The 13,595-nt window shown below is 48.4% G+C and overlaps 1 protein-coding gene across 1 annotated transcript; it reads left to right on the top strand.

Annotated features, from left to right (window-relative positions):
- The first annotated feature begins 10,053 nt into the window (after positions 1-10,053).
- Positions 10,054-13,005, top strand: FOXI3 (forkhead box I3). Its single transcript, XM_042872161.1, has 2 exons — positions 10,054-10,750; positions 12,416-13,005. The coding sequence occupies exons 1-2, from the start codon at positions 10,054-10,056 to the stop codon at positions 13,003-13,005; spliced, it is 1,287 nt and encodes a 428-aa protein (XP_042728095.1).
- The last annotated feature ends 590 nt before the right edge of the window (positions 13,006-13,595 follow it).

The raw sequence follows: 13,595 nt of genomic DNA, 5'->3' as shown, positions 1-13,595 counted from the left end.
AAAAGGAAAAGGAAAAGGAAAAGGAAAAGGAAAAGGAAAAGGAAAAGAAAAAGAAAAAGAAAAAGAAAAAAGAGAAGAGAGTGAAAGGGAAAAAAAATCTCCTTTTTCTCTGCTCAGACATGGGAAACCCTCCCTCACCTCCCCCTCCTTCTTTAAAGACCTAAAACCCTGCCAACAGCCAGTTTTGCAAGGGTTAACCAGCATGAAATGAATGTGGAGAGACAGTCCGGGACCGTAATCACTTATTATTTTCAGGTAATATGCTTTATCTCAAGCTAATCTCCTCATCTGGAGAAACACTCACTGCAGACAAGAGTCACTGAGGTTATCTCTGATGATGGGGCTCTACGGACTGCTGGCTGCGAGGGACCGAGGAGAGGCCAAGGAGAGGACTTCAATTATGGCCTGAACTCTGCTCTGGTAGCTGAAAGGCCATTGTTTAATCTACTAGAAATCATCTATTTTAGCAGACAAAGGGATTACTCGGGTTTTCTTTTCCCCAGGAACATCGTGTTATTCCAACTACTAACGGAACATTCGGTATTTAATTAAAGAGAAAGCACAGGGAGAAGCAACACAGGCATCAACATCACTTCTAGGGAAATTCAAACTGATTGTCATCCTTTGATGCTGCTCAATCACCTCTATCATGTTCACCCTTCCTGCAACCCAGATTAAATCATCTGCTTCTCTCTATGCTGCACATTCGATTACTTTTTTTAGGTTTCCCATCCAAAAATTCGGGACTATGTAACATGAATTTTCTGTTTAGCAGAGACTTGAAAAAAGACTTACTTACCCAGATTCATCAAGAGGAGAATGTGGAAATGTGGTTTTGCCTCTTCTTTGCTTGGTGTTGATTGCTGTCTGGCAGAACTCTCTCCATCTGGTCCATCAGAGTGACCTGGTGTCACAGACAAAGATAGGTCCAGGTCCAGTGTTTGGAAACTCCAGGTGGCTTTATTGCCCAAGGATGAACCTGAAACTGCTGCATGTAAAAGACTTATATTTCCTTCTCAGTTACCTTGTCTATGTCACTTGCATTTTCAGAGACATTTTCTCTTTTTTTTTTTTGTCCCATTGACTAGTGGCCATATAAGCACACCACTGTGTTCAGCAAATACTGACTCATTTCCTTATGTCATCTATTCTCCTTCCCAGGTCCATATACTGCAGACCTAAAGTGTCTACGAACTACGGTTAAGAAGCATCACCTTACAAAGGTAGGTATAAGTTCTGTATCCAAAGGTCTGCTTTTCTGTTGACAAAATTTTAAAGAAAATAAAAATCAAAATGAAAAGTGATACTTGTGTTCCTACCACCACCATCTTAGTTCTTTTCCCTTTACCATAGCAGGGTACCTCAAAAGTGATTATCCAGCCATCCAGCAGCCAGATCACAGGAATTTGCGCACCTCACTGACTTACTTCTTTAAGTTCTATCGCACACTGTTTTATTTCTGACATGGTCTGACAGTCTAATAATTTGTTGCAAATACCAACCGGGTTTTTTTGGGATTTGACTTCCTGAAAATCCATTTCTCTTCACACAGAGTAAGAACAGGGACTGCTGATTAGCTTGATTTTTGTATCCATTTTTCTTGGTCTCTTTGTGACTGTTTCAGGTGGTCTACATCCACAGGCATCAGCTGCACCCCCCTTCAGATCACCTTAGAGATATCCGTTGCTGTTCTGCGTGATGAAATTTCTCAGATAAATAGGATTGTCCATCTTGTCTGCCCTGTTGCTACCTGCTCGTGTAGTTTTCATCCGTTCTGCCTTTCCTCCTGGTTGTTGTCTGGCCCACATCAATTTTTAATCTGCATCACTTACCGTGGGACACAGCAACCTGACTTGGCACATCTGATGAACTGGCACCACCAGAAGACGTGATTATCCTGAGGCTCTTGATCTCCTTGTCTGACTTTGCACCAAATATTTGGTGACTATAACTCTATCCTTCACTTTCTACAGGCAGCTCCAGAAGTCGCTGTGAACTATCGGGTCACCCTGTCTGCTACCAGTCATTGTGATGAACCAGTTGTTCAGCTTGCTCTTGACCAGGACTGCTGACCTCACCTCTTCATAATGTTTTTCAGCAGCTCCTTACACATATCATATAGCCCTAGGGCATTCCACATAGCTATTGCAACACATTAAGTCAAATGACTTTGAAATTATGCAACTGAAGTTCTTCTTCTTGGTATCTCTCAACTTGTCAGCGATCAGCCTCTTGCACTGCGTCTGCTCTACTGTCCCTCTTGCTTTGTGGAAACTGAACATACCTTCTGCATACTCCAACAAGGAACACACTGAGGAATTCGCTCAGAATGCTCAAATGCACAGAATTTTGAAGGCCATCATAATGGGTTTTTGCTTCCTAGGATCCACTTTTCCCCGCCTGTGAGATCTCTTCTTTCTTAATAACATACAATCGCTTCACTAGGCCAGTGATCCATGCTACAGTTCCACCAATCTACTCTCAGCCCCTCAGATTTCTTCAGCTTCCTGACCCTCCTTTGCAACTTCTGCCAGCAAGATTCTTTTTGTCATACAGCTCCTGAAGCATTATAATCTCCCAAACACCGCAAATCTCTCCATCTCTTGATCAGTCATCTGTGTAGAGTCTGGTGATATTTCACTCATCTCCTCAGGCTGACCTTCTATGAAAGAAGGGAGGCTGGCCTTTATGCTCTGGAGTTCCTCTTTCTTAGCGTTTGTTCTAAAAGGACATCTTGATTTGGACTTTCACAAGAATATTTCAGTGCTATTTCCTTTTTAAAACTCATTCTCCTTGACTGCCCTTTCTTTTCAACCTTGGCTCAGCTCTGGGTATGCATGCTGAAGATACGCCTTTTCACCTATCCCCTGTGCTTATCAATGGCCACATGGAGACTGTCCTCCTACACACAAGCCCAGTGGCTGCCTACCATCTGGGTGTTAAGGTGATCAACATCAACGCTTGATGGATCTTCTGTAGGTGGTTCTCAGTGGCAATTTCTGAGTTGAGCTCTAGGCTGAATGAATCTTCCTTACGCCTTTGTATGCTTGGTCTTTCTGTCTCATCCATGTTATAGCTGATTTCACCAGCCATGAGCCGACCAGACTTCCAAGTTCACATTTCTAACCAAGCCACGTCAGAGATATTGCTGAGACAGAGGATGAGGTTACGACTGCAGAAGACCACTGCTCCAGGGGATATACAGTACTTCCTTTACTTGCCAGTTTTGGCCCCCTAAATTCCAGTCAAAGCTTTCCAGCTCTGCTTCCTGTTTAGTTTGCACTTACACCCATTTCTGCGTATGTAGAGTCTGTAGAGCCTCATGAATGCATACAGGCTTTCTCTTACTTGCTCTTGGTTAGTACTTTCATTGCCAATCTTTGGCATGTGCCAATCAGTCACATAGCACAGTCACTGTGTACATGAATGGTTCACTCCGAGGTACGCCTCAACAGCTGGAAAATTACCTGAAATTATTTGAAGAAATCAAGGAAATTCTTCCTTGGTATGTGTTAAAGGAGCCCATATGTCTTTGAGTACTACAGCACAGTTCCACAGTGCTATATCCTGGTGAAACCAAACAGCCAGTTTCTGAAAGGTAACAAACTTTAAACTGACTGGGATTGTTTGATTTTGACTACTGTGATTCCTCCTAGTGCCTCTGTTGTGTTTTGCATCATTGCCTTAAGCCAAAGTTTTCCTATATGGAATGGCTGCCTTGACTCTCCATCTACCAAAATCGCCTGCTTGGATGGGCACTAAAACCTGGACTGAAATTTTTTTGCTAACTTTTCTGCACTGAGCAGAAATAAGCACAGTACAAAGAGAGCAATCCAACTGAGGAAAGTTCTGAATCTGGGGCTGGAAATAGCAAAGTGACTGTGCATAGTGCAGTGCTCAAGATACAACTGGCAGTGGGAAAATGGGAGATCACTGTGTATAGCTACATGCATGAAGGAAAACCCAGGCCCAGGTTTCTATTAGAAACAGTCTTCTTTCAAGTAAGTATTAGAAAAAAAGGTCCCACCTTGATTTTAAGCAGTGGAGAATCCACAATAACTCCTAGTAACTTCTTTGAACAATTACACACCGTAGTAAAAATTGATACCTCGGGCTTAAATCTATCATGCACAAAGGTATTTAGAGCTCTCTGATGTTTCCTGGAGTATCTGAGACATCTGTAGTGTCTCATAGGTTTGAAACAATACTAATATGAGACCAGGAGACTACGCTGAAAAATCATGTTTGGAGCTGAGAATTTGCTCTATCAAATAGTGTTATTGTGCTTTTTTATCTGCTGTAGTTTCCACAGAAATAAATAAGAGCATTACTTTCGGAGCAACCTACATATCTACAGCAACCATGTCAGCCACAGCCATCATTTCCCATACGTAATTAAAGCGAGTTCCTTGAGAAGTTTCAAGGCCTAACTACATGCTGTGAGCAGTCGTATCTTCTCAGGAACACGGATTCTACTGGCTGTATTTGATGTTCCCCAGCTCCTGCCTTTGAATAAATTGTAAAGAACCTCATTGTCTTCATTCATGATGTTATAGGCACTATAATTTAATGCAGAACCAATATGAAGTTATTAACTTCATGAAAAATAATGAATTTCCAGGCTGGTCTTCGTTACCTCATCAGCCTCTGATTTTGTTCCTAGCTCTACCCTTTGCCCTTCCATATTGAATTACATTCTGCCCATTTGCTCCCAGTTCCCATGCAGAGATCAAGGCATATCTGTGTCCATGGACTGTCCTCTTCATTGTTTATATATGTCTACATAGCCTCAGTCATCTAAAACTGTGTAAGGATCTAACCTTACAAATTAAGTCATCAATGATTCTCTGTTTCACCCCAAATCAACAGCAATACTTAATACAAATCAATATTTAACCTGTTTGCATAGGATTTTCCTGCAATGAGACTCAAGGATTTGTTTACAGTGACATTCTGAGATCTCTCTTTAATCAACTAGAACCACTCAATTTGCACCATGCTGATTTTATACTTTTATTTATTTATTTACTTAAATTCACCTCTGATGAACCAAATGCTTTCAGAAATCAGTAACATTGAGGAGTTGCTTATTCTTACTGGAGAGCAAGAGCAAATTGATTTGACAAGGCTTGTTTGCTATAAATGCATTAATTTCATGTCCTTTTAAATCACAAACCAAGTGATGCGTCCACTATTTCTTTCTTGCGACAGCGACAAGGTAACAGTCTTGGTATTCCCCACACCATTTGCTCAGTCCTTTTAAATAACAAGCAGATACCAGTTTTCTTAGTCCTCTAAAATCTCTCCAATGTCCCACAGTGATATATCAGCAGAAATGGCCCAACATGTTTCTCATTCCAAGAGTGCTGAAACTCTTGACTATAAATTACCTTGATTGGCTAATTATAAAATATTTGACTTATGTGGTTGCCATTTAACCTAGTCCTTAGCTATTAATGGAGCACTAAATGCTCTTTCACCAGCACCTGATAATAATCTTCCCCAAACAAACATGGAAAAGAAATATCAATTTAATACTCTTCCATTTCCTTATGGCGGTGATGGCGGTGGCTACTGCCTGTATCTAGCAATCATTTTGATTATTTTTACCTTACCCAACCAGAAATTTACCTTCAAATACTTCCATTACTCATTCCAGGGCAGAGCAGACATGCTCAGATAAATTAAGACCAGAAGATGTTGGCCTTCACATTATTCTCCAGTAGTCATCAGTATAGGGCAACCAGCCTAGAGCAGCAATCTCCATTTAGAAACATAGAATCGCTTGGGTTGGAAGGGACATAAAAGGTCAACTAGTTCAAACTCCCCATTTCAAATATCCCATTATGCAACAAGAACAAGAAAACAGAAAATACAAATACACTGTTTTATTTCAACCCAGCTCAGCTTCCAGCTTTATGCAGGAAGTGCTTCTGCAAATGCATTCCTGAACACCTGCAGCGTGTGCTTGATCCTGCTGCAAACAGCTGCCTTCCTTCTGTCTCCTCTCTCTCCTAAAATTCAGGTTTCACTCCCAGTTTGGTAAAATCACTTGTGACACACAGATCTCCTGAAGCCTGACCCTATCCCCTCACCCCCACAAACCCTGTGATTCCCACTTTCAACAGCCTCGCTCCCAAGGTATCTATTTAAGCTCACTTTTATCATGAGCACAGCGACCAACACCTTACAGAGGTTACAGACAGAAGTGGAAACAGCAGAACTGCTGCTTTCAGTGGTGGGGTTCACCCACGAGTCTTGAGTAACTATGGCTAAAGTATGACTTACTCCTTGTTTTGTGGCAGAGTCTATGGGCTCCATCACACTCAGCACCATCTAAACACAAAGGAAAAATACCTGCCATTCCAAAATGCTGGCTATCTATCTCAGCAGTTCTCAGTCTGCAGCTTGCACTACTTTTACGAATGTGAACAACAAGAAACAAAACCCAACCGAGCCTGTTGTCAGTAGCCTGAAAATAATGGGATGAGGACATCTCCTCAGGAAATGTTGTACGGTCTGAAAAATCAAGAAAGTTTTAAAGCCTCTGATCTTATCATTGGGTGACAGTCCAATAGATGACTGGATACAGGGAGGGAAGAATATCAAACACCCTTCCCAGAATCAAGGCATAGAGCAGATTAATGTGTGTAACATAAAAAGCCTGGGAAGGGACAGGCTTTGCTGTAAACAAGGGAGTGGTACAATGCATGGCCTTTAAATTTAATTTGATTAGTTCTCATTCAACTCCTTTCTGATATCACCGAAGAAACAGAGTGGAGCCACAGTCCTGGACCACTGCAAGAGAAAGGATAATTTCCCTTTGTTGTCCCTTATGGGGATGCCCAATTTTGTGGATGACTCTGGAGAAGATACAATCTGCACATGGGAATTATTTTATATGTGGGCTACAGAGTTCCTGCCTCGCCTCTTGCCAGCCTTAGGGAGAAACTGAGACTTATATTGCAAATGCAGCCAAACCAAACCAAATCAAACCTGTGGTTCCTGCTTCACTGCAGCAGTTTGGAGCCATTGAAGAGATTCTGGGCTCTCTCGCATTAGAAAAGCCAACAGCACCAATACAGGCTGTTAGGTCCTGATGCTCTAACACCCATGGCTAGAGCTCAGCATCCTTGGGAAGCAAAGAGACCCAGGTGGGTGCAGGGAACAGCTCTCCCTGCAAAGCTGGGTGCTCAGGGCTGAAGTGTTTTCACATTTCCGTGTTCAGCTGTACAGACCTGAGCTTCACAGCAACTAAGCCTGTACCTACATGCTCAGAGGAGAGGGCCTTAGAGGCAAAGACAATGCCTTCCCATCAGGGAGAAAAGCACTTCCCACACGAACGACAAGGAGCAGCACATAGGAATCAGAACACAACACCAGTCAGGGACGACTTTGCTCTCCTGCAGCACTTTTCTTCAGGAAGACCTGCACCACTTTCAAAGGCAGCTCGCTAGAAAGGAGAGCACCTAATCTCAGCTGGGGGGGATGAGCCTCAGCCCCAGCTCCCACATGCCCTGGGCTCCTTGACCTGTCAGACCTCACTGCCCTGCTCACAAATGTCCCAGTGACTCAGGAATCAGAGTAATCCCACAGCATTGCTCAAACCCCACTCTGAATCTGTTTGGACAGCAGCCCCAGCCTCTTACCTGGAAAATGAGTTCAGTTTTCCATCTTGGCACCTCGCTGGCCACTTCTCTGTGTGTTTCTACATGGCAGGCATTGCACAGACCTCTCTGTTCGGAGAGCACGGTGGCAGAGCTCTGGAGCTCATAACGTTGCTCTCCTCATGCCAAAAAGGAGCAGCAGCAGGTTTGTACAGAGAGCCAGCAATGCACTGAGGCAATGCTGTATGCTACTCGCGGGATAAAGGCATTAAGAAAATTAAACTTCTTTAAGCCATCACACCATCAAAGCTTTCTTCTCTCCACTTAAAGTTAAGCATCGGTTTGCATATCTGTGCCATGGTGGCTGTGTAACAACCTCTCCAGAGCTATTTTTGTTCCACATTCCCCGGTGTTTGGGAAAGCAAGCTGGAGTTTTCTAAGGACACGCGTTTTTATTAGAGCTAATTCAGCATTCTTTTCTCACCCGTTTCCTTTGCTGGGAGGAGAGAAATCAACTCGAGACAGCTGGAAGGCGGCACGCACACCTCCGAGAACTGCAATCCCAGCAATAGCAGGGCTGCTCCTCTAGAGGGCTCTGCCTTTGCCCAAATCCATCAAACCCCCGAAGCAAAAACGCAAATTTCCAGCGATACGGCAGCACCGCTCCGGCTGCTCTCCTCCTCCCGCCCCGATTGCAGAAGTGAACGGATAAACGCCGTTTTTTTGTAATTTTAGGGAATAACAAGTTAAGTTTAGCTTAGCTCTTCAAACTCAGAGGAAAGTCTAAAACTCCTCTTGTCCTTTAGCTGCCCTTTCTAGCCAGGAATTGGCGATAAACCTCTTGTTTCGGATGCATGCTGTCCGGTCAGACTTCAGTCAGCATTTCTAGTAAAACTGCTCTCCAGTTTGCTGCCAAGCTGTTTGAAATAATACAAGTTTATAGGCAAAGCAGGAGAGAAGGTAAAAGACGATGCAAAACATGAATACTCAAACACACACACAGAGGGTGAGTGCTTTCCCAAAAAGATCACAGAATCACAGAATTGTAGGGGTTGGAAGGGACCTCCAGGGATCATCGTGTCCAACCCCCCTGCCAAAGCAGGTGATAAAAAAGATAAAAAGATAAAAAAGATACAGAATAAAATCATCAACCATAGGGGGAAAAAGAAGAAAAAGAAAAGAAAAGAAAAGAAAAGAAAAGAAAAGAAAAGAAAAGAAAAGAAAAGAAAAGAAAAGAAAAGAAAAGAAAAGAAAAGAAAAGCCCATTATGACTAAAACAGGAAACCCAAAACTGTATTTCTTTCTCACACTTGTGATTTTCCTTCCCCAAAATTGTCCATTTGTTTTAAAACGAAATGTAATGGTGAAAATGCTCCATTTCTTACATCCCTGCTCAGATGACACAAGGGTCGGATATCGCGATTTGGGAAGCCCAGGACATTTGCCCTGCAACAGCTCCACTGCTGTACATGTGCGATTTTAACAATTTTCTCCATGAAACCAATGGGAACTTCTCCCCAAAATCCCGATGTGAGCTGGCAGCCCTGGGGAGAGCTCTTCGCATTTGTATGTACGCGGGAAGGGGATTTTTACGTTTATTTATTGGCAGAAAACAGAATGATAGAACAATGGCATTTAATACCCGGGCATTTACATCTTCAAAGTGACGGACAAAGATTCCCTACATTCGTATTCTTCTGTCTGTCCGGGTGGATCCGACGTTTGTCCCGGACACGAGGGATCTGCCGGAGCCGGCGTCTCCCTATGGACGGTGTCGGAGCTGTGGATCCCGGGAGCTTTCCTCTCCCAAAGGACGCGCTTTTCCCCTCGCTTTCCCCGCAAGCAGAAGGCAAAACCCAACTTTTATTAGAAAATCACGCCTTGTGACTGCCGGCCTTTTGGGAACGAGCACGGCGGTGTTGTTTGTTTGTTTAATTCGGGGTAATTCCTCATCCAAAGCTCATTAAGAGCAAAGGCAAAATTACACCTGAATAAAGAGCTGAAGCGAATTTCACACTTCGCTCTCCCGTCGGGGCACCACACGGTGCTCATCTGCACCAAACCTCCCGAAGTTCGGATCGGGGCTGATGGATAGCAGGGACTCACGGCCACAGGGGGAAGCTCCCCGCACCCCCTCGGCCATCCAGCCGGGATCCAACCCCCCCACCCCACACACCCACACCCCGACACACCCCAGGTCCCTCCCCTATGGCCGCTTTTGGGGCCCGGCCTCGCCCCCCCCTCCCCGCCTCCCTCCCCGCCCCGCTGGCTGCTCCCCGCCCGGCCGGCCCCGCAAGGCAGCGCCTATAAGGCCGCCGCTTCTCAGCCCCCCTGGGATTTTGGGGGGTCCGACGAAAGGGGAGGTTTGACGGCCGGGGGGGGGGGGGGGCCCGGGGCGGGCGGGGGGGGTAAGGAGCCGCGAGCCGCCCTGCATGGCCGAGGGATTATGAGCGCCGGTGAGTTGCAGCAGGCTCAGCCCAGACCCTCGGCGCCGGCGGCCGCCCCCGTGCCCCCGCAGCCCCGCAGCGCTCAGGAGGCCCCCGAGATGGCGGTGTACTGCAGCGAGAACTTCAGCGTTTACCCCCAGCCCAGCCTCCACCCGCCCGGCGCCGCCGCCGCCGCCGCCGCGGCCGCCGCCGCCGCCGCCGCTGCCGCCGCTTCGTCGGGGCAACGGGCGGGAGGCTACGCGCTGGGGGACTACGGGGCTCCCGCTAACGCCGGCTACCTGTGGGGCATGAACAGCCCCGCGCCGTACCTGCAGGGCCCGCCCGGCTCCGGGGCCGCCGCGTCGCCCTTCCTGCCGCCTGCCTCGTACGGCTGCTCGCGGGGCGGCCAGCTGGTGGGCTCGCCCTCGGGGCCCGGGTCGCCGTCGGCGGGCGGCGCGGAGCTGAGCTGGCTGAGCCTGGCGAGCCAGGAGGAGCTGCTGAAGCTGGTGCGGCCGCCCTACTCCTACTCGGCGCTCATCGCCATGGCCATCCAGAGTGCCCCCGAGAGGAAGCTCACCCTCAGCCACATCTACCAGTACGTGGCCGAGAACTTCCCCTTCTACAAGCGCAGCAAGGCGGGCTGGCAGAACAGCATCCGCCACAACCTCAGCCTCAACGACTGCTTCCGCAAGGTGCCCCGTGACGAGGACGACCCCGGTGAGGATGGGGGGCGGGCGGCGGCGCGGAGCCCCCGGACGGGGATGTGAGGGGATGCGGGAGTGTGGGCTCTTCCCTGTGCGGTCCCCGGGCTCCCTTGTCCCCTTATATCCATACCTGTGAGAGGACTGGTCTCCCTTGTCCTCTCGTGACCATCCCTATGGGGGGACAGTGCTCTGTTGTCCACTCGTAGCCACCCCTACGAGAGGGCTGTGCTCCATCGTGTTCATCCCTATGAGGAGACCATCTCCTTTACCCCGCCATTGCCATCCCCGTGAGAGAACCAGGCTCACGTGTTCCCTCATTCCCTCACGGCCATCACTGTGTGGGGACTCAGGTCCTTGTACCCCTCCTGACCAACCCTCTGAGGAGCTCCCTTGTCCCTTCAGTGATCATCCACGTGAGGAGACCATGCTCTCCTTGTCCTTCGTAGCCATCCCTTTGATTGCACCCCATGAGCTCAGTGCTGAGGAGCCCATGCTCCTTCGGTCACTCACAGCCATCCCTGTGAGGAACCCAGGCTCCCTTGTCCACTCATGGCAATCCCCAGGCTCCCTTATCCCCACCACTATGAAGAGATCAGGTGCCCTCAGCCCCTCCAAGCCTGGGCTTTGAGGAGCTCTCCCACCTTTTGTCCCCTTCTGAGGAGATCGAGCTCCTTTTGCCCTCCTTGGGTCTACCACTGCTTCCTGCAGGGGATGGCAGCTGGCCCCAGTCCTCAGTCCCCCTGTCTGGGCAGGCCGGGTGGGCTGAGGCCACGAGGGCTGGTTGTGCAAGGCCTGGATCCTTTGGCCGTGATTCACGGCTCCCCTCCCTGCCCAGCTCTCGCCGGCCTGTCCCCGGGGCACAGCTGGTGCCCAGGAGTGGGTGTAGCGTAGGGGTGTGCTGGGACAGTGCTGAGTGGGATGGGAACATTCAGGGCTGGGACTTCTGAGGGGACACAGCAAGGCCATGGCTCCCATTAGCTGTGTGGAGGCAGGTAATGGCACCACAGCCCCCTGGAACAAAGTAGTGGGCATAGGGCAGCTTTAACCCGTCTTTCATAGAATTATAGAATCATTAAGGTTGGAAAAGACCTCTCAAGTCGAGTCCAGCTGTCAGCCCATCACCACCGTGCCCACAAAGCGATGTCCCTCAGTGCCATATCTCCATGGATGGTGACTCCACCATCTCTGTTCCAATGCACTACCACTCTTTCAGAGACGACATTTTTCCTAATATCCAACCTAAACCTCCCCTGGTGCAACTTGAAGCCATTACCTCTTGGCCTATCCTTCCATCAGCTCTTCTGAGAAGAGCCATGGCAGGGTCTCCACTATGTTTGCCATGCTGCAGATGTGGGTATCCCTGCTTGCCAAGAGTCACCCACAGCCAAGGAAGCCCTGCTTTGTGTTCCCTTCAGGCAGGTCTGAAGTAGAGATTGAAGCTGTGGTGGGGAATCCCCTTGTCCATGTGGCCTTAACGTTCACTTGGGCATTGCATGGGAGGGGGTGATGATGTTTTTAGGGCCAGGTTTTGGATTCTTGTACTAGACAACAGGCAGAGGAGGAGCAGGTGTGGGTGCTGCGCTGGTTGGGCAAAGCATGGATACCGTGTATCCCTCTGCAGCAGGGCTCTCTGTCACAGAAGCTGACTTTCTCTCTTGCTTCTCCTGTTTTCCACCAGGAAAAGGAAACTACTGGACCTTAGATCCCAACTGTGAGAAGATGTTTGACAACGGGAACTTCCGGCGCAAGCGCAAGCGACGCTCAGAGCCCAACACCCCCGCGACCACGGCTGCGGCCTCCTCGCTCGGGGGCCTGAAGGCCGAAGAAGAGCGACCCATTCCAGCCGCAGGCAAACCCTGTGGAAACAGCCCACCCCCAGAGCTGGACCCATCGCCTTCTGCCAGGGACCATCCCAAAAGCTCCTCTCCCTCCAGTATCATTTCATCCACCCCGAGCTGCCTCAGCACCTTCTTCAGCGGCATGAGCTCGCTGAGCGGCGGGGGCAGCCGGCTGACGGGGGGGCTCAGCACTGACCTGCATCACAGGAACTTCTCTGCTGGACAGCTGAGCAGTGGCACTTTCACCCCTTCCAGCAGCTCATCTCAAGAGGTGCCTTCACCAGAACAGCTGCAGCGAGTGGCGGGACCTTCCCCTGCCTACTACAGCTCCTTCCATCCCAGCAGCGGCAGCCAGGGCGCCCAGTACAACCACTACTACAACTTCACAGTCAACAGCCTCATCTACACCCGGGATGGAACGGAGGTGTAGGATTGCCGGGGCAGTGCTGCAAAGGGAATGGGAGGTGCAGGTGTGTGCGTGGCAGCGTGGAGGACAGCGTGCTTTTGCAAACAGCATTTCAATGTGGACGCTTCCCGGGAGTTCATCCAGGAAGACAGATCTTCTCATCTTTCCAAGCAAAAACACCCCACAAACACCAGCGGAAGACAGATGCAAAATCTTTTCCCCGTCCTGGAAAATGTTAGGTGCTTTGGGTCCATTCTGCCAATGAAAGTGAACTGAACATTTTCAGATGTTTTTAATCTTGAATGTAGAATAAGAAGTTGAAAAAAATATAATCATAAAACGCTATGTCAGCAAGAGCCGTGCGTAGATGTTCTGTGAGTCTTAGAAGAGAACAGGAAAAAAAAAAATAATGAAGAGATTTCCTATGAAGTGCCTTGTACAATGTATTAAAAACTCTTCTGCCAGCGATTGCCTCTGTCAGCCCTTCCTGCCCTGGTCCTGCAATATGTGATGCACAGGGAGGGGACAGGTTGGGAAAACAGCTGCCCAAAATCTCCTCAAGCTCCCCAAGAGGTTTGCTCTGCCATCCCGTGTATGGCACGCTGTGCAGGTAG

Source organism: Lagopus leucura, unplaced genomic scaffold, assembly GCF_019238085.1.
Source record: "Lagopus leucura isolate 7727_CA_CO unplaced genomic scaffold, USGS_WTPT01 Super-Scaffold_100004, whole genome shotgun sequence".
Taxonomy (NCBI): Eukaryota; Metazoa; Chordata; class Aves; order Galliformes; family Phasianidae; genus Lagopus; species Lagopus leucura.
Note: the sequence above shows the minus strand (reverse complement) of the source record. Positions and strands in the feature narration are given on the sequence as shown.